The sequence below is a fragment of the Salvelinus fontinalis genome, chromosome 12, assembly GCF_029448725.1.
Source record: "Salvelinus fontinalis isolate EN_2023a chromosome 12, ASM2944872v1, whole genome shotgun sequence".
In the NCBI taxonomy this organism is placed as follows: domain Eukaryota; kingdom Metazoa; phylum Chordata; class Actinopteri; order Salmoniformes; family Salmonidae; genus Salvelinus; species Salvelinus fontinalis.
Window position 1 is genome coordinate 48723519 of NC_074676.1, and position 20934 is coordinate 48744452.

At 42.1% G+C, this 20934-nt stretch overlaps 2 protein-coding genes across 3 annotated transcripts; one reads left to right on the forward strand and one right to left on the reverse strand.

Moving 5' to 3' along the window:
- Nucleotides 1-2300: 2300 nt before the first annotated feature.
- Nucleotides 2301-14256, reverse strand: LOC129867537 (thimet oligopeptidase-like). Its single transcript, XM_055941007.1, has 14 exons — nt 14135-14256; nt 12939-13145; nt 11546-11694; nt 10873-10980; nt 10535-10637; nt 10185-10342; nt 9723-9858; nt 8825-8967; nt 4955-5178; nt 4285-4486; nt 3741-3927; nt 3442-3570; nt 3155-3291; nt 2301-2895 (listed from the first exon to the last, which is right to left on the reverse strand). The coding sequence occupies exons 1-14, from the start codon at nt 14145-14147 to the stop codon at nt 2734-2736; spliced, it is 2058 nt and encodes a 685-aa protein (XP_055796982.1). The 5' UTR covers nt 14148-14256; the 3' UTR covers nt 2301-2733.
- A 60-nt stretch (nt 14257-14316) lies between these two features.
- LOC129867539 (small glutamine-rich tetratricopeptide repeat-containing protein alpha-like) lies at nt 14317-20716 on the forward strand. Of its 2 annotated transcripts, XM_055941011.1 has the most exons (13): nt 14317-14420; nt 15049-15197; nt 15329-15432; nt 15517-15607; nt 16369-16468; nt 16644-16748; nt 16863-16998; nt 17085-17147; nt 19156-19193; nt 19358-19446; nt 19483-19591; nt 19771-19893; nt 20037-20716. In XM_055941011.1, the coding sequence occupies exons 2-12, from the start codon at nt 15098-15100 to the stop codon at nt 19880-19882; spliced, it is 1047 nt and encodes a 348-aa protein (XP_055796986.1). In that variant the 5' UTR covers nt 14317-14420; nt 15049-15097; the 3' UTR covers nt 19883-19893; nt 20037-20716. The 2 variants fall into 2 exon arrangements, with proteins under 2 accessions (XP_055796986.1, XP_055796985.1); XM_055941010.1 differs by having other exon boundaries at nt 19358-19591.
- The last annotated feature ends 218 nt before the right edge of the window (nt 20717-20934 follow it).

Sequence of the window (20934 nt, forward strand, 5' to 3'; positions counted from 1 at the left end):
GCAGCGAGTGTAACAAATGTATTCTTACGACAGTGTGCTGTAACAGCTTTATAGCAGCGTGTGTAACAGTTGTATTCTTACGACAATGTGCTGTAACAGCTTTATAGCAGCGAGTGTAACAGTTGTATTCTTACGACAATGTGCTGTAACAGCTTTATGGCAGCGAGTGTAAGAGTTGTATTCTTAGGACAGTGTGCTGTAACAGCTTTATAGCAGCGAGTGTAACAGTTGTATTCTTACGACAATGTGCTGTAACAGCGTTATGGCAGCGAGTGTAAGAGTTGTATTCTTACGACAGTGTGCTGTAACAGCTTTATGGCAGCGAGTGTAACAGTTGTATTCTTACGACAGTGTGCTGTAACAGCTTTATGGCAGCGAGTGTAACAGTTGTATTCTTACGACAGTGTGCTGTAACAGCTTTATGGCAGCGAGTGTAACAGTTGTATTCTTACGACAATGTGCTGTAACAGCTTTATGGCAGCGAGTGTAACAGTTGTATTCTTACGACAGTGTGCTGTAACAGCTTTATGGCAGCGAGTGTAACAAATGTATTCTTACGACAGTGTGCTGTAACAGCTTTATAGCAGCGAGTGTAACAGATGTATTCTTACGACAATGTGCTGTAACAGCTTTATGGCAGCGAGTGTAACAGTTGTATTCTTACGACAGTGTGCTGTAACAGCTTTATGGCAGCGAGTGTAACAGTTGTATTCTTACGACAATGTGCTGTAACAGCTTTATGGCAGCGAGTGTAACAGTTGTATTCTTACGACAGTGTGCTGTAACAGCTTTATGGCAGCGAGTGTAACAGTTGTATTCTTACGACAGTGTGCTGTAACAGCTTTATAGCAGCGAGTGTAACAGTTGTATTCTTACGACAGTGTGCTGTAACAGCTTTATGGCAGCGAGTGTAACAGTTGTATTCTTACGACAGTGTGCTGTAACAGCTTTATGGCAGCGAGTGTAACAGTTGTATTCTTACGACAGTGTGTTGTAACAGCTTTATGGCAGCGAGTGTAACAGTTGTATTCTTACGACAGTGTGTTGTAACAGCTGTATTCTTACGACAGTGTGTTGTAACAGCTTTATGGCAGCCAGTGTAACAGTTGTATTCTTACGACAGTGTGGTGTAACAGCTTTATGGCAGCGAGTGTAACAGTTGTATTCTTACGACAGTGTGCTGTAACAGCTTTATGGCAGCGAGTGTAACAGTTGTATTCTTACGACAGTGTGCTGTAAAAGCTTTATGGCAGCGAGTGTAACAGTTGTATTCTTACGACAGTGTGTTGAAACAGCTGTATTCTTACGACAGTGTGTTGTAACAGCTTTATGGCAGTGAGTGTAACAGTTGTATTCTTACGACAGTGTGCTGTAACAGCTTTATGGCAGCGAGTGTAACAGTTGTATTCTTACGACAGTGTGCTGTAAAAGCTTTATGGCAGCGAGTGTAACAGTTGTATTCTTACGACAGTGTGTTGTAACAGCTGTATTCTTACGACAGTGTGTTGTAACAGCTTTATGGCAGCGAGTGTAACAGTTGTATTCTTACGACAGTGTGTTGTAACAGCTTTATGGCAGCGAGTGTAACAGTTGTATTACGACAGTGTGCTGTAACAGCTTTATGGAAGCGAGTGTAACAGTTGTATTACGACAGTGTGCTGTAACAGCTTTATGGCAGCGAGTGTAACAGTTGTATTCTTACGACAGTGTGCTGTAACAGCTTTATGGCAGCGAGTGTAACAGTTGTATTCTTACGACAGTGTGCTGTAACAGCTTTATGGCAGCGAGTGTAACAGTTGTATTACGACAGTGTGCTGTAACAGCTTTATGGCAGCGAGTGTAACAGCTTTATGGCCGCGAGTGTAACAGTTGAATTCTTAGGACAGTGTGCTGTAACAGCTTTATGTTAGCGAGTGTAACAGTTGTATTCGTACGACAGTGTGTTGTAACAGCTTTATGGCAGCGTGTGTAACAGTTGTATTCTTAGGACAGTGTGTTGTAACAGCTTTATGGCAGCGAGTGTAACAGTTGTATTCTTAGGACAGTGTGTTGTAACAGCTTTATGGCAGCGAGTGTAACAGTTGTATTCTTAGGACAGTGTGTTGTAACAGCTTTATGGCAGCGAGTGTACTTCAAGTGAAAGGGTAGAGCCTCATTTTATCAGACAGGATACTGAATCTGTCAGATGATGAGTTTGAGGTCCCATGCTCAAGGTACAGTACATATTGCAGCTCTGCAGAACCTGGAGAGCTACTTCTTCTGAGAAAACTGACAGAAGTCAACAAATGCCGACACAAGGGTCAAGTCAATTCTTTGTTAGTGTATTTTGCTCTTCCTTACTTGAATACAATTGCAGTTTAAAATATACCTCCAAACACAGCACAAAAGGGGGGAAACTGGGTGATATTGCATGCAGAGCAATCTTTCCCAACCCTGGTCAGTACACATTTTTATTGTAACCCTGGACAAGCACACCTGATTCAACTCATTTAGGGCTTGATGATTAGTTAACAAGTTGAACGAGGTGTGCTTAATAAAAATGTCTACTGTTGGGATACTGGAGGACCAGGGTTGGGGAACACTGCTGTAGAGCAGCAGAAACTGGAAATTCTTCTCTTTATCAATTCTTGTCTTTGTCGTTTTTTTGTTGATGTTGAAAATGTAGGTCCCTTGTGCCCGTGTCCTAAGTGTATGATTGGTTGGGGATGTTCACGCTGAGCTGGTTGTGATTGGTCAACAGGCACATGGAGTGTCCGCCTCCAGCTCAACCGTTAGTCCTTTGCTCAGAAGGAAAGCTTCTTGCTTTGGCTCCCGCCCTAGGAAGTTCTTCAGCATCAGTTCAGCATCCTCCGAGCCTCCGGGCTTCAGGATAAAGTTTCTGTAGTCAAGCCCCACCTGGGAGAGATGGAAAAAGATCTCGGCATCAAACAGGAGGCCATTTTAGCCAAAAAACAATTACATTTGTGCCATGGTGAAATCATTTGGAGCTCAAAAACCAAAGTCAGATGATATGACTCCAGTCCTGGAGGGCTGCAGGCAGTCACTGCTCACTAGCATCAATAACCAATGACACCTGATATAAATTACTAGATAATAGCTGAAGATGGTCAAGTGTAAAAACAGCATTGTAAATAACTAGCTCAGCTGTGCCAACCTTTGGGTTCATGATGCCCTCCTGCTTGAAGCGGGCGTAGAACATGTCCATGGAGTAGACCTCGCTCCAGAGGTAACCGTAGTACTGGGCGTCATAACCACCTGCCAGGTGGCCAAATGTGGCAGGCATGTTGGTTCCTATGGGCACAATGGCAAAGAGAAAGGATTGTTTAAAAGCTGTGACAATGACCATAGGAGTTGGCAAGATGGCACAAACATATCTGGGACCAGGCTACCAAACTACAGCTGTGATGGTGGTCTGGCTCACTGGTTGAGGTTGTCTCTGACCTGAGGATGCGGGCACACCCAGGATCTCCTGGCACAGCCGGGCATACTCCTCAGCCGGGTCCAGGCCATTCTTGGTGTGGAGTGCCTGGTCCACCTTGGCCAGGACAATCTGACGCAGGTTAAACAGACCTGCATGGGAGGGAGAGAGTTAACACAACACACTGATACCTGTAAACCAGGTAGTTCATCAGGATTCTGGTTGGTGACCACAGCCGAATAACCCAACCTCCAGCACTGGTGTACAACGTGTTACGGGGTGTTCTATTAAGGAACCAGGACATTTTTTTGTGGTGACCCACCCGTGTTGGCCAGCCGGGACTTCATGAGTTTATCCAGCAGGTCGTCGGGGATAGGGGCACCCGTCTTGTAGTGTTTGGACATGCGCTGCAGGGGCTCTTTCTCCCACACCCAGTTCTCCAACATCTGGGACGGCGCCTCCACAAAGTCCCGCTCCACGTGAGTCCCGCTGAACATGGCAAAGTTCGCCTGGTAGCAGCAGAGACAGAAGAGAGACGGGTATCTGTTAATAAACGAATCCTGAGGTGTAGTAGGTTTAAGTAGTTCATATCAGTCTGAATAAAAAATATCATGCATGTATAATATGAAATATATATTTTAGATTGAATGATCAGAGGAGGACAATACCCTCTCTGGCATTAAAGTGACTTGTAAGAAGTCCTTGCTTACAAAGTCTTTTAGGTTGATTTGACAGGAAATATATAAATAAAAGCCAGAGTGGGAAATATATTAACCATCACACTAAAATGCCTTTATTCAGACAAACATTAATTTCAGTGCACAGGAACAGAGCAATGCTGTATACTAGTAATGACACACACACACCTGAGCGCAGAGCTGGTGCATGACATGGCCAAACTCGTGGAAGTATGTCTCCACCTCGTCATGCTGCAGCAGGGAGGGGGCATCGGCCGTGGGCTTGCTGAAGTTGGCCACCATGGCTGCCACCGCCATTTGGCGGGTCCCGTCCGACAGCAGACAGCCGGGCTGCAGGCCGAAGCAGGCAGCGTGGCCGTACTTCCCCTCTCTGGGGGGGGGGGGGATAAACACAATCACCATGACTGTTTAACATGACTGGCTAAATCTGAGTTTTTTTATTTAAATTGTCTCCCCCATTATGTTGATGAGCAAAGGTGAGCTCTTTCTCCATTTTGATTGCAGTTTAACTTCATTTACAAAATGAAACCGTAACTCTGCAGAGCAATGAAATAGAGATTTCTTCCCCTCCAAAAAAAGGACAAAATCCTTATAAAAGATAGATATATCAAAACAATCGTACAAAACACATTGCTTTGCTTTTCATGTATTGATGTGAATATTGATGTGTATATTGATGTGTATAGTGTTTGATGTGTATACAGGGGGCACATATTAAAGAGACCTTGGTCTCAGCATGATTCCCTGTTAAAATAAAGGCTAAATAAAATAAAATAGTAAACCAAAGGCGGCCATCTTTAAAATCCTTTTCTATCTCCTCTGCTTTCCTTCGACTCACCTTGGGAAGAGGTCCAGGTAGAACTGGCCCACCACCGTGCCCGAGGTGCGGTCCTTGACGCAGTAGAGGGTGACGTCATCGTGCCAAACTGGGGCGCCCTCCACCAGATCAAAGGTGAGGTTGAGCAGCTCCTGGTAGATGTCCAACAGGCCCCGGGTCACCACCTCCATTGGGAAGTACTCTTTCAGCTGGTTCTGGTCCACCGCGTACTGGGTCTCCTCCACCTAAAGGGGGGCAGAGCAGAGGAAATATATTTAATTAAACACTTCAAAACTGTATTCATACCCTCAGGGGCAAATATAAACCACACAGCCGACAGGGTCAGCTCTACCGCCGCAGTAAAAAAATAGATGTTTTTATTATCACAGTATTATTTTGTTTACATAAATATACACAATACACACATATACAGTATATATACAGTAGCAGTCAAAAGCATGGACACGTCAACTCATTCAAGGGGTTTTCTTTATTTTTACTATTTTCTACATTTTAGAATAGTAGTGAAGACATAAAAATTATGAAATAACACATGGAATCATTTAATAACCCAAAAAGTATTAAACATATCAAAATATATTTTAGACTCTTCAAAGAAGCCACCATTTGCCTTGATGACAGCTTTACACACTCAGTCACCTGGAATGAATTTCAATTAGCAGGTGTGCCTTGTTAAAAGCTCATTTGTGGAATTTCTTTCCTTCTTAATGCGTTTGAGCCAATTAGTTGTGTTTTGACAAGGTAGGGGTGGTATACAGAAGATAGCCCTATTTGGTAAAAGACCAAGTCCATATTACAGCAAGAACAGGTCAAATAAGCAAAGAGAAACGACAGTCCATCATTACATTAAAATATGAAGGTCAGTCAATGCGGAACACTTCAAGAACTTTGAAAGTTTCTTCAAGTGCAGTTGCAAAAACCATCAAGTGCTGTGATGAAACTGGCTCTCATGAGGACCGCCACAGGAAAGGAAGACCCAGAGTTACCTCTGCTGCAGAGGATGAGTTCATTTGAGTTAACTGCACCTCAGATTGCAGTCCAAATAAATGTTTCACGGAGTTCAAGTAACATACACATTTCAACATCAACTGTTCAGAAGAGACTGCGTGAATCAGGCCTTCATGGTCAAATTGCTGCAAAGAAACCACTACTAAAGGACATCAATAAGAAGAAGAGACTTACTTGGGCTAAGAAACATGAACAATGTACATTAGACCGGTGGAAATCTGTCCTTTGGTCTGATATGAGATGTCTTTGTGAGACGCGAAGTAGGTGAACGGATGATCTCCGCGTGTGTGGTTTCCACGGTGAAGCATGGAGGAGGTGGTGTGATGGTGCTTTGCTGGTGGCACTGTCAGTGATTTATTTAGAATTCAAGGCACACATAACCAGCATGGCTACCACAACATTCTGCAGCAATATGCCATCCAAACTGATATGCGCTTAGTGGGACTATCATTTGTTTTTCAACAGGACAATGACCCAACACACCTCCAGGCTGTGTAAGGGCTATTTGACCAAGAAGGAGAGTGATGGAGTGCTGCATCAGATGACCTGGCCTCCAGAATCACCTGACCTCAACCCAATTGAGATAGTTTGGGATGAGTTGGACTGCAAAGTGAAGGAAGAGCAGCCAACAAGTGCTCAGCATATGTGGGAACTCCTTCAAGACTGTTGGAAAAGCATTCCTCATGAAGCTGGTTGAGAGAATGCAAAGAGTGTGCAATGCTGAAATCAAGGCAAAGGGTGGCTACTCTGCAGAATGTAAAATGTACAGTCAGGGCCAAAAGTTTTGAGAATGACACAAATATAAATTTTCACAAAGTCTGCTGCCTCAGTTTGTATTTGCATATACTCCAGAATGTTATGAAGAGTGATCAGATGAATTGCAATTAATTGCAAAGTCCCTCTTAGCCATGCAAATTAACTGAATCCCCCAAAAAACATTTCCACTGCATTTCAGCCCTGCCACAAAAGGACCAGCTGACATTGAACCGCAGTCAGTGATTCTCTGGTTAACACAGGTGTGAGTGTTGACGAGGACAAGGCTGGAGATCACTCTGTCATGCTGATTAAGTTTTAATAACAGACTGGAAGCTTCAAAAGGTGCTTGGAATCATTGTTCTTCCTCTGTCTACCATGGTTACCTGCAAGGAAACACGTGCCGTCATCATTGCTTTGCACAAAAAGGGCTTCACAGGCAACCATGCCAAGGATATTGCTGCCAGTAAGATTGCAACTAAATCAACCATTTATCGGATCATCAAGAACTTCAAGGAGAGCGGTTCAATTGTTGTGAAGAAGGCTTCAGGGCGCCCAAGAAAGTCCAGCAAGCGCCAGGACCGTCTCCTAAAGTTAATTCAGCTGCGGGATCGGGGCACCACCAGTACAGAGCTTTCTCAGGAATGGCAGCAGGCAGGTGTGAGTGCATCTGCACGCACAGTGAGGCAAAGACTTTTGGAGGATGGCCTGGTGTCAAGAAGGGTAGCAAAGAAGCCACTTCTCTCCAGGAAAAACATAAAGGACAGACTGATATTCTGCAAAAGGTACAGGGATTAGACTGCTGAGGACTGGGGTAAAGTCATTTTCTCTGATGAATCCCCTTTCCGGAAAAAAGCTTGTCCGGAGAAGACAAGGTGAGCGCTACCATCAGTCCTGTGTCATGTCAACAGTAAAGCATCCTGAGACCATTCATGCGTGGGGTTGCTTCTCAGCCAAGGGAGTGGGCTCACTCACAATTTTGCCTAAGAACACGGCCATGAATAAAAAAATGGTACCAACACATCCTCCGAGAGCAACTTCTCCCAACCATCCAGGAACAGTTTGTTGACGAACAATGCCTTTTCCAGCATGATGGGGCACCTTGCCATAAGGCAAAAGTGATAACTAAGTGGCTCGGGGAACAAAACATCGATATTTTGGGTCCATGGCCAGGAAACTCCCCAGACCTTAATCCCATTGAGAACTTGTGGTCAATTCTCAAGAGGCAGGTGGACAAACAAAAACCCACAAATTCTGACAAACTCCAAGCATTGATTATGCAAGAATGGGCTGCCATCAGTCAGGATGTGGCCCAGAAGTTAATTGACCACAAGCCAGGGCGTATTGCAGAGGTCTTGAAAAAGAAGGGTCAACACTGCAAATATTGACTCTTTGCATCAACTTCATGTATTTGTCAATAAAAACCTTTGACACTTATGAAATGCTTGTAATTATACTTCAGTATTCCATAGTAACATCTGACAAAAATATCTAAAGACACTAAGGCAGCAAACTTTGTGGAAATTAATATTTGTGTCATTCTCCAAACTTCTGGCCACGACTGTATTTTGATTTGTTTAACACTTGTTGGGTTATTAAATGATTCCAAATGTTTTATTTAATAGTTTTGATGTCTTTACTGTTATTTTACAATGTAGAAAACAGTAAAAAGTACAAATAAAGAAAAAACCTTGAATGACTAGGTGTATCCAAACTTTTGACTGGTACTATGTGTGTGTGTGTATATATGGTGTAGCAATTATTTAATAGTTTCAAGTTTTATTAGACATATGTAGGGGATACACATGGTTCCTTCTCGATAATGCAACAATAAGAAATAATAAAAAATAAGAATAGGAACATTCTAAATGGTAAATGGCTCAGTAAATATAATAAACATTTTAGCATGAGTATAATACAGGAAGGCACAATTTATAGTCCAATATTTACACGGGGGATTGGGGGTAAATACAACAGAACAATAATCTTTGCATCCTGCAACTCTGATATCATCCCACACCGATGTATTGATGTGTTAAATAAAGCGGTATTGGGTAACTGAGCATAACAGAGTTGTAGACATTTGTCTTTATTCCCCCTCTGCCCTACCTGGGTCATGAAGTAGCGCGTGTCCCAGGCTTGCAGCTCGCCATTGAAAGGCAGGCTCCTCTTCTGGCACTCCTTCTCCTTCAGCGCAAGGATAACCTTGCGCTCCTCCTCCCCCAGGGGCTTCAGCTTACGGGCCAGCTCCTCTGGAAAATACAAACAGTACCTTATTGTCAAAGGTACTTACGGGCCAGCTCCTCTGGAGAATACAAATATTACCTTATTGTCAAAGGTACTTACGGGCCAGCTCCTCTGGAGAATACAAACATTACCTTATTGTACACAAAGGATATGTGTATCCTCCGAAAGACAGACACAGACGTTGGAGCAGAGCGGTGGTAACTAGTGTGTGTCTTGTTTTTTGCAATGTGAAACATTTTGTGTTGTAGCAGTTGTGTTTGTTAATGCATAGTTGAGTGTGAGCAGTGCCCTCAACAAATACAATATGACATAAATACTTTGACTAAAATGGAACAGGGTGGTTACGGCCACTGGGGTCAGGGGAGTATAGGGAAGCAGCTGCAGCACACACACTTCAAAATGTTTTATTGTCACATACACCGGATAGGTGCAGTGAAATGTGTTGTTTTACAGGGTCAGCCAGAGCAGTACAGTGCCACTGGAGCAACTTAGGGTTAATTATTACATATTTTTCCCGTTGTCGGCACAGGTATTCATGTGACCTTTCGGTTAGTGGCGCAACGCTCTAACCGGTAGGCTACCCGCCTTCCCAATACCTTGTTTCTGATAGAACTGACAGCAGCCTCTGCAGCTAACAATAGTAAACCACAAACAACTAGCCAAATTGTACACTGGTCAGTTGAAAATGGAACCGCGGACCATAACAACCTTTCAATGAGTTGTACGAACTCCTTTCTCAACCCCTCCCATCTCGACCCACCTAGGAAGCCGGCCACCTTCTTGCCAGACTTGGCCATGTTCATCTCCAGGACAAAGTCAGTGTGGGTGGTGAAGCCCAACAGGGAGCTCTTCTGAGCCCTCAGCTGCACCAGCTCTTTCAGGATGGCAGAGTTTTCCTACACCAGGAGAAAATGACAGAGGTTGGAATCTGAAATGAATTCGAGGGGACCATTTTTCCAGTTATACTTGGTGCTCAGAGAAAATAAAAAATGTGGAGCTGAAACGCACTTTGTTGTCCATCATATATTTTGACTGAAATAAACTTAATGGTACATTTCCGTGCAGCAGTCTGACTTTATTTGAGGGGGCTCAGCAATTTTCTTGCTTTGAATACTTTCTCTGGCCATTGCCGTGTTTACATTTTTTTATTACAGTAGGGTACCCAATTCTCTTCCAATACTGGATAGTATCTCTGTCTCACAGAGAACAGACAATGGCTCACCTCTTTGCAGCGAGAGTTGAAGGCCTCCTCCAGCTTCCTACGGGTCTCAGGGATGAAGCACTTCTTCATGGTGGGGAAGTAGTGAGGGTACTTGAGGGTGATCTTCAGCTTGTCCCCGTCCTTCTCCAGCGAGCTCAGGAAGTCCTCGGGGAGACCGCCTAAAAAGTGCATCGTCATACATGTCAGAAGTCATACTTCTGGATTTGCTTTCAATGATACAGCCACCGTCGGTAAAAGTGATGTTTTTGTCATTCTTTAGACCGTGACTTCTACAAAAGAACAGGGACCGCGTTGATAGGTGTCTGACCAAAGATCAAAAAGCAGACCAAATCTATATCCTGTGAACTCACCCAGCTCCTCTCTGGTGAAAACCAGACTGGTGGTGTCCTCGTTCAGGTGTTTGTTGAAGTCAATGCACAGGTTGCTAAGCTTCTTCTTAATCCTTTTGACTTCCTGTTTTGAGATCGAAGTAAGACAATGGGTTGACAATGACCCTAATGATCAGAGGTATAGCTGGGTTGAAATACTATTAGAAATCATTTCAAATACTCTAGCTGTGCTTGTCTGAAGCACTACAGGCAGGCTAAAGCAATCGCTCAGTATTGGGAAGATGGCAAATAGTATTTGAACACAGGTCTGATCAGAGTATGAGCTTTGGAATTTAAAACCTTTCAGTTAAGTCCCTTACATTCTGTGTCTCTTTAGTCAGGTGGAGGCCATTCCTTTGACCCAGCTTGATCAGCCTCTCCATGTACCTCTTGGATTCATCAGTGAGCGTGTCAGCGTCAACCTTCCCCTGTGAGAGGACGGAAAGCAGAACTCAGCTGATGAGAATGATTCTGCACCCAGCTTTGCGTAGCCATAAGGATACTTCTAAAGACAACATGATGAGGCAATAACATGTGAAAACATACAGGCCTCACCTACTGAGATCCTATCGGTACATCTCAACAGGCCAAAGGGCATTTTCCCCTTCTTTATTAGTCCTGATCGCTCAACAAAGTATTTATCAGCTGTACTGATCTGATGAAGTAGGCAGATGAAAGCACATCCACTGAGTGTGTTTTCAGATCAGTTTTCATCAGTCAGACTGCAGATGAAGAATAAATAAAGAATAAATAAAATGTTTTTCTTCTCCTTAATAGCTTGTACCTCACAGATAACTACTTTATTGAGGAAAAATGTACTCACTCTGACTGATATGTGGTTGTCCCACATATCTTAAGATGAATGCACTAACTGTAAGTGGCTCTGGATAAGAGCGTCTGCTAAATGACTAAATGTCAATGTAAAGAGATGAGGACAGGAAGCCACTTCAGACTATTGAGATGGACCTCCTTTATTGACCTCTTCCTCCTCACCTCCAGTGCCACGATCCTCTGGTAGACGTCCTCCCTCATGCTCATCTCCACGTCAAACTCGGACAGCTTCTTGTCGGCGTCGGTGCTGGCCGTGCGTACGTCCTTGGAGGAAGACACGTGCTGGGGGAAGTCCAGCATATTGCGCTCAACTGGAATAACATGTCAAAATGCAAGAGTGAGCAGGTATTATGAGTGTCATTTTCTTTGCAAGTGATTTTTAGTATTATTTAAAACAGGGAATCCCCCTGAGAACTTACAAAACACGATCATGAAAAAAACATTCCTCACTAATAGAGTAATCAACTGTATCATGATGCACTGTATCATGACGATGATTATATTTTGGGCTTTTTCAGTGCTCAAAATTATTTCATACTGAAAGAGGGGGACTCACCTCATCCTTTACCAATGTGTAACACCCACCTGTAGTTTATAAATCCAGTCTAATGTGACCATTTGTAGCTTGAAACATAAGCTCAGGTTTTGGGGAATGTGCATTGTGATGAAACAGTTAATAAAAGGCCTAAAATGATGAGAGGCAGGATAGTGATAATAAAAACAGGCTCTTTTGTACATTTTGTATGAGATATTTTGCTGCACCGGGTTTATAAAAGGCTACAACTGCCTGATGTAACATGTACAGCCCAGTGTCCACTGCCTGTGCCCTGGTTTCAAAACAATGCCAAAAACACTATTGTGGTGAGCATAGGCTGGTCAGCTAGTCTTTATGTAAAAAGTGCTGATTTGTCTATAACATTGCATACCTCTTTCCTGCCAACTCAGACTTTTCCCCATCGCTTACAAATGGCAGTGGAATAGATGCTAGGGGTGGTTGCTATGAACTGAACTGCTGGACTGAACTGATTATATATATCTTTAGTTTTGTTTTTGTGAAACCTGCCCATCAGCTACCAACAAAGTGCATGGACTTGTTCTTTGCCCTCTTTACACAAGTATATGGTTCTACTGAACAAATGCACCAATTATGTATCAACCTATTTTTTATTTAACTAGGCAAGTCAGTTAAGAACAAATTCTTAATTACAATGACGGCCTACCGGGGAACAGTGGGTTAACTGCCTAGTTCAGGTGCAGTTACTGGCCCAACGCTCTAACCACTAGGCTACCTGCCGCCCCAAACCTATAGGTTCGTACATAGAGGAAATTATAGGGGAAACGTGTTGGGAAGCACTTGTCAAGTCACATACACTTAATATCCCTCCTACCATCTAATTATTTCCTTGATGGCAGACGACTCTTTAAATAACTGGAGAGGTTGACACCATATTTTCACCATACTGCTGTAACCTTAATTCAGTCATTTCAATTCACTGTCACAATAGAGGAAAGGGGTTAAAGAAAGGTGTCTTTTTGGAGTATGAGTCTCACCCACCTGTGTACTCCACCTCTACATCAGCGAGGGATTTCAGGGTGTTCTCATAGGAAACACTGGCCAGGTCCAGGGCCCCAACACAGTCATACACCGTTTTGGTCTTGTCAATAAGCTCATCTGATAGCTGATGGATTTGCTCGGGGGTCAGGTCCCAGCGCAGGCGGTTGTCAGCACACACTTGCGCACCACTGCCAGACGCCACCTCTCCTGTGGGGTGAAATAAGGAATGGTCACGAGTTGGATGGTTCGTATTGGAAAAGGCCTAACTGCTGAACTGTGAGGAAGTGTACAGGTTATAAGGAAATAGCTTTTTTTCACTATGGCGACATTCAATGGCATTTTCTATAAACTATGCCTAGTTTCAGCATCAGCACTGCTCACGTGGTCAGAATATACTGTGGCTGATGTACAGTTAACACTACTGTGACCGTTTTTACAACCCATAAAAATACTAGCTAGCAACAGTTCAGTGCTGCCCTTAAAACACTAGCAACCAATTGGCAGTATGCAAATGACAACCCGTGATTGTAGTAATAGTGTTGACATTTCTACTATTTACTCTATGGAAACTATGTGGATGTGCATTGTAGTAGCTAATCCAGTGATACTTTGGGGTTCAACACTGATTATCTAAAACAATTAGCTAACACTAGCTAACTATCGTTTAATTAAATCAGGCGGTTGTCATCCTCCCTACTGAAATATATATATAGCTAGCAAATGTAAGAGGGCATTGTCAGTACTGCTTACTATGTACTTCACAAATATTGTAACATTTGGAAGGTTCAGGTTCATTATCAAAACGCGCCAGTGGGATTCTTGCCAATTTGTAATCACGCCTGGCTTTTGATCTAGTTGGCTAGGTAGCTAACTGAATGGGACGGATGCATACTGTATTGTAACTAGCTAACTATCAATCGTGTTAGTGCGTGGCTAAGCTGGTTATTTAGCTAGATACGATGAACCTGCAGAGATGTGCTTGCTTGCTACAAACAACATTTTAATAGCATGCAATACATTTTCTGTTAAATAAGGTTAACGTTAGCTAACTAACGTTAAAGCGTTAGTATACAGACAGCGTTATCAAGTCCAGCACAGACTGACGATCGAATATGCAAAACGTTGAGTTTATTCTTTTGACAATGACGTGTTACAAAATACCCAATGTAATATTAATGAATTTCGTAAAGACTCACCTGTCGGTGCCATATTTCAGAAATCTGAGAAGCAACGTTCGCGGTGAGTTTTACAGCCTGTGGTTGACGATGCCAATTCAGTGATTAGGGGTTTTGACCACTGATGTTTCCCTTAGGTACCACAGCCACAAAGTCAAAATTGGGGGCACGCACACTGACGTAAAGACGCATGCTTCAGCCTACACTGATATGACGCGTCACACATGCGACGAAAATCAACACATTTTTTTCTCCCATCACCACCAGCTAACGTTACTGCGAGGAACATCTGAAGCAAAGGCAACTGGTAAGACTAATTATTGCTAGTTAACACATTTGTATATATGTTATATCGTGTGGCATAGCTGAACGCTCTTTAAACCACATAGCTATCTGTCAGTTGAGTAAATCGGGGTAAAGTGCTCAGAAAGCCATGTTATTGCCGTCATGTCAGTAATGCTAAGCTAGATAGCTACAATCAAAATACTAGTTAGCCCTAGTTAAGCTATCCACGTAAGTTTAACCAGCTCCTTACACGTAAACAAAATTAGCTCGTATGTTAATGTGGCAATACACTGAGTGCTTTCACATGGCAGACCAACTGTTAGCCGTATTAGCATTAGCTAGCAGCCGACCATAAGCAACTTACTAGAACAGTCTAGTTAGCTAGCAACGTCACCTGCCAAGTAAACTAACTAGCTTGTTAGCATGTTTTATTAGTTTAGGATTAAGAAACGAAACTATCTAGTCACTAGCGGACTTAACTCCACGGTGAACTTCAGTCCGCTATCGAAACAGATGGTAACGTATAGGCTTTTATGTTATGTAGCTATAATATAAATGTAGGAGACAATTAATCCCAACCAGTTGCCAGTTATTTACAGTGGATGTTTTTTTTATTTTTATACCTACATCTCATTAACTTTCTTCTTCAGGGTCCCTCGCAATACACATTCTACTGAGAGGTTTGGACCTCAATCCAAAATGACAGACACAAAGCGTCTTGCCATCTCCATCATTCAGTTTCTTCATGATCAACTGGGCTCTGGGAGTCTATCTTCAGATGCTCAGGAAAGTTTAGAAGGTAAGTTGGAGTAAGGAAGCCAAGAGTCAGTCTGAGGAGATGGGTTCTCAGCCTTTGTTGGACGATGGCCAGGGACTCAACTGTGTCCAGTTAGTGTCATTGCCATTCCTCAACATCTGATTATTTTCCAGTTGCAGTCCAATGCCTGGAGACGGCCTTCGAGGTCTCGACCGATGACCAGACCCTATCTGTCACTCAAACATTACCAGAGATTTTTGCCTCTGCGACACAGAAGGTAGACTCAAAAGACATCCACTTAATATGAAGGTGATTGTGGCCAATAGGCCTTTGTCTCAGGTGTGTTGACTGTCTGTTGCAGCATCCAGACACCTCCCAGGTGAAAATAAACACAGCCACAGATTCCCCTACTGAGGAGGAAGTAGCAGAGGCAGAGAGACTCAAAACTGACGGTAGGACCTCCCCGTAATAGTTTGTGCATTACTCAGTCTTCACGATCAGCTTTAGTATTTTATTAGGATCCCCATTAGCTAAAGCAGCAGCTACTCTTCCTGGGGTCCACATAAAACATGATATTACGGAACATTAATAGACAAGAACAGCTCAAGGACAGAACTACGTTCTTTAAAATAAGATTGTATGAAAATGTGCACTTATGCCTTGACATTCCATGCATTGTGTACTCATCATCATCATCAATGCTAACGGCTATACTGCAGCAATTAATTTTTCCCATACGTGCTCTAGTGCTACAACTGCTTTCTCTAAGCCGGCCCTGATATCCTTATCTCACAGCTCCAGTGTTCTGTCACAACACCAGACAGAATCTCACAACATCAGGGGGAGAAAAACAGAAACAATCCCTGTCCTTATACCTTTAGCAGTCTGACTTCAATATTATCAACAGATATGAACATTCGAGTCTAACATCCTCAACTTAGTACAAACACACTGGCAGAATCATGTTTACCATCTGTGTCCTTCCGTCTGATGTTAATGCTAAGCATAAACATGTGATGCAAAGATGCTATTGAATGTGAAGTTCAATCAAAGTAATTTAATCCTGCTCAGTTCCCCTGATGTGAACAGATCCACATACCATACGGAACGTTGCGCTCCTTCTAAAGTTCCCATGACGTGAACTTAGCTCTCTTCAAATCTAAGGTAAAGAGCTGTTTGTAGGCCTATAATATTTGTATTTTCTTTATGGCAGGCAATGATCAAATGAAGGTTGAGAAATTTGGGGCAGCTGTGGAATTCTACTCAAAGGCTATTGCCATAAACCCCCGGAATGCAGTTTACTACTGCAACAGGTATTGACCAACAAACTCCTGAACTTGGACTCTGACATTTAGTCACACATTGTGTATGTCCAAATGCACATTTTGAGGATTTTCACACGTGTGCAGCTTTAGTCAAGCAATAAATTAATTTAAGCTTTTGTTTTAATGTGAAGTACTGCTAATTGTATGGAATTGTTTTTGCTAGGGCTGCTGCATACAGCAAACTAGGCAACTACGCTGGAGCAGTTCAGGACTGTGAACTTGCTATTGGGATTGACCCAAACTACAGCAAAGCATATGGAAGAATGGGGTAGGTTAGACACTAGCGTTCAATATTACCGTGGACATGGGCCAGTGTGTTGCTGCTTTGTTATTGACTGATGATTGTGAACATACATCGACTTCAAACGTCCCATGCTTCCAGGTTGGCTCTAGCCAGTTTAAACAAACACACAGAAGCTGTAGCTTATTACAAGAAAGCCCTAGAGTTGGACCCAGAGAACGACACCTACAAATCCAACCTGAAAATAGCAGAGCAGAAAATGGAGACTCCAAGCCCAGTAAGTTGGTAACATCTCAACCACAATGGAGAATACATATCAGTTGTAATATATCATTGTTGATCATGTTATTACTTTTTCTTCAGATAGGAGGAATGGGAGGAGTTGATCTGGCTGGTTTGCTCAGTAACCCTGGTTTCATGAACATGGTGAGTTCCATGAAAGCGGAAATATGTAACTTTTTGGGTGACCTGACCAAGTACACATAGAAATAGGAGTTATAGATCTGTCATTTTCATTGAAAGCAAGTCTAAGAAGCAATAGATATGTTATGTGTGCTATTTCTGTGCTTCCCATTCTTACATTTCATTTTTGCATCTTTTACTTTACACAAGCTGAAAATACAATATTTTTGGTTATGGAAAATATATATTTCACAGCGGTTTAGATGGTACAATGATTCTCTACACCAGCTTGTTTTGTCACACAAACTGAAATTAGGCAAACACACTTCTTTTTTTCTCCCCCGCACCCCTAAAATGGCAGTGCGATTTCTGCATAGTGCACCTTTAACTAAAACTGGCCTTTTTCAAATGGAAAATGCTAGGAACGACAAGAGAACATTAATTGGCTAATGGCAAACAAGCTGCGTCAACCATAAACAAAAAAGTACAGCCATCATGCTCGTAAACAATTGTTTAAAAGCCATATAAAGTGCCTTCAGAAAGTATTCACACCCCTCAACTTTTTCCACATTTTGTTACAGCCAGAATTTAAAATGGATTAGATTGAGATTTATCTTGTCACTGATCTATGCACAATACCCTTTTTTTTTGTCAGTGGAATTCCATTTTATTTATTTTTTATTTGTACAAATTAATTAAAAATAAAGCTGAAATGTCTTGAGAGAAAGTATTCAGCCCCTATGTTATGGCAAGACTAAATAAGGTCAGGAGTACACATTTGCTTAACAAGTCACAGAAGTTGCATGGACTCACTGTGCAATAGTGTTTAACATGGTTTTTGAATGACTACCTTATCTCTGTACCCCACACATACAATTATCTGTAAGGTCCCTCAGTCAAGCAGTGAATTTGGAACACTGATTCAACCACAAAGACCAGGGAGGTTTTCCAATGACTCACAAAGAAGGTCCCCTATTTATAAATGGTTAAAAAGCAGACATTAAATATCTCTTTGAGCATGGTGAAGTTATTAAATACACATTGGATGTTGTATCAATACACCCAGTCACTACAACGATACGGTCGTCCTTCCTAACTCAGTTTTCAGAGAGGAAGGAAACTGCTCAGATTTCACCATGAGGCCAATGGTTACTTTAAAACAGTTAGAGTTCAATGGCAGTGGTAGACCTGAGGATGGATCAACATTGTAGTTACTCCACAGTACTAACCTAAATGACAGAGTGAAAAGAAGGAAGCCTGTACAGAAACATGCATCCTGTTTGCAACAAGGCACTAAAGTAATGCTGCAATAAATGTGGTAAAGCAATTCGCTTTTTATCCTGAATACAAAGTGTTATGTTGGGGGCAAATCCAATACAACACATTACTGAGTACAACTCTCCATATTTTCAAGCATAGTGGTGGCTGCATCATGTTATGGGTGTGCTTGTAATCATGATTCATTCTGCTATCCACCAGACACTGGGGGATTAATTGACCTTTCAGCAGGACAATAACCTTAAAATGCAAGGTCAAATCTACGCTGGAGTTGCTTATCAAGAAGACGGTGAATGCTCCTGAGTGGTCAAGTTACAGTTTTAACTTAAATCTATGGCAAGACCTGAAAATTGTTGTCTAGCAATGATCAACAACCAATTTGACAGAGCCTGAATTTCTTATTTTTAAGAATGATAGGCAAAAGTTGCACAATCTAGGTGTGGAAAGCTCTTAGACTTTACCCAGAAAGACTCTCCGCTGTATTCACTTCCCAAGGTGCTTTTACAAAGTATTGACTCAGGGGTGTTAATACTAATGTCAATTAGATATTTCTGTATTTCATTTTCAATAAAAGTTTAGAAATGTCTAAACTTGTTTTTAAATGAGTTTCCCACTAGTAATTATTAGTTGGCGAGGCATTCAACTGGATCCCCCCCCCCAGTCGTATTTATGAGATGTCATGAATGCAGCATATGTAGAGAAGGTTAACTAAATTAGAAATCATATTGACATTGTTAGGGCTGCTTTGTCCTAGGCATCCGGTTTGATGAACAACCCACAAGTACAGCAACTGTAAGTTATCCATTAATTGTCTATCAAATACATTCTTTTTTTCTTTTTTTTAGATGTAGCACAAAGACTTTAATTGCACTCTGAGATTCCACAATTAGTTGTGAAATGTAGGGTGCTTTTAAAGTAAATGCATGTAGACCACCTTTCTTGTCTGTATTGTACAGGATGTCGGGGATGATGTCAGGGGCTTACGGGCCAGTGGGAGCTCCAGCAGCGCCTGGAGTAGGGCCTGGGTTAGGGGCAGGTCCAGAGTCAGGGTTAGGAGCCGGACCAGGGTTAGGAGCCGGACCAGGGTTAGGAGCCGGACCAGGGTTAGGAGCCGGACCAGGGTTAGGAGCCGGACCGGCAGTTGGAGTAGGGGGAGCTGGTCCAGGTGACATCTCTGGTCTCATCCAAGCGTAAGTCTACCACCAGCTCTATGCACTCTGTGCCAAATATTACTTCTATATTATACCTGTGGCATCAGTGATAAAGACATGATAACATTTTAATGTGAGTATTAATAAAATGCATTGTTTTTGTGACTTGTACTTGGTAACTGCCATTCCATCACCTTGCTGTGTCCATGTCCATTTAGGGGCCAACAATTTGCGCAGCAAATGCAACAGCAGAACCCAGAGCTAATTGAACAGCTGAGGAGTCAAATTCACAGCCGGACACCTAGTGGTAGCAACGAAGAACAACCTTGACCCTCAGACGGGTAAGATTATCATTTTTAAATGGTTATGGGTTGGTCCATGTATCGTAGATTCGTACTGGGTTTTTGCAATGTCTTCTTTATTGCCCTTTAAAGCGCACATGTAGAGCTAATCATAAAATTGTCTGCTCTCCCTTTTCTGACAGAGGAAGATTTGTGTGGAGAAGTGAAGACGTATTTTTTTTTTTAAATGTATGATTTGTATTATCTCCCAACTCCATGGACAAAAAGCTTTTCATCACTGAGTAATTATTGCATGTGTGCTCCACCCCCCCTGTCTTTAAGGAAACTGATCAGCAAAACCTTGGGGGAATGATGAAATTTGATAAACCTGTTGTCAACAGGTATCTAGTCCGAAGTGTCTGCAATGTCACACCAGTGTAGCTCTTGGTTTAGCTGTTTATTGTTACTATTCCTTGCCAGTGAACTGTTGTCGGAACTTAATTCCCCCCCCCCCCCCCCCCGTGACCTAAATGCAGCTGCATCACTTGAGCTTTATCATTTCAGGTACACAGAAACATCTTGAGATTATTATGCGATGATACAGTTTAGCAGTCATACAAATTTGAGAAGCATCTATTTGTACAAAGAAATACTCGTTGGCAGGGATGGTATCTAGAGTACTGTCAACATTATGGGAATATCAAATGAGCATATCAAATAGAACCTATTGGTCTCCTCTGTAATCCAGGAGTTGTTTAAGCATGATACACTGTTTTTTGTTATTTTATAATGGGAATGTCAGTGTTACACTTTTGTTTTTGTCTAACATGGGTGGCTGTCTGTTTTTGTTCACAATCTTTGATTAAATCATACTAATAAATTAGCCTAACATGTTTGCTTGATTTTTAAACCAGTGTGTTATTTCAATTTAGGAAATTAATTGAAATTAAATTCCATTTAGAAAATATATTCATGAATTGAAATTATTTATTTGACCTGATTGCATTGATATTGATGCATTTTGTACAAAACTAAACTCAGGAGTTTAGATTTAATTTACAGTAGAGAAACCTCATTCATCTGGAGACCTGTTTACAAAAG

Coding starts and splice junctions, on each gene's coding strand:
- LOC129867539 (XM_055941010.1), top strand. CDS start 15,098: ATGACAGACACAAAGCGTCTTGCCATCTCCATCATTCAGTTTCTTCAT. Junction 16,469..16,643: donor GCAGTTTACTACTGCAACAG/GTATTGACCAAC, acceptor TGTTTTTGCTAG/GGCTGCTGCATACAGCAAAC. Junction 19,194..19,357: donor AACCCACAAGTACAGCAACT/GTAAGTTATCCA, acceptor TGTATTGTACAG/GATGTCGGGGATGATGTCAG.
- LOC129867537 (XM_055941007.1), bottom strand. Junction 5,179..8,824: donor CGCGCTACTTCATGACCCAG/GTAGGGCAGAGG, acceptor GCCCCCCTTTAG/GTGGAGGAGACCCAGTACGC. Junction 3,571..3,740: donor GTCCCGGCTGGCCAACACGG/GTGGGTCACCAC, acceptor CCTCCCATGCAG/GTCTGTTTAACCTGCGTCAG.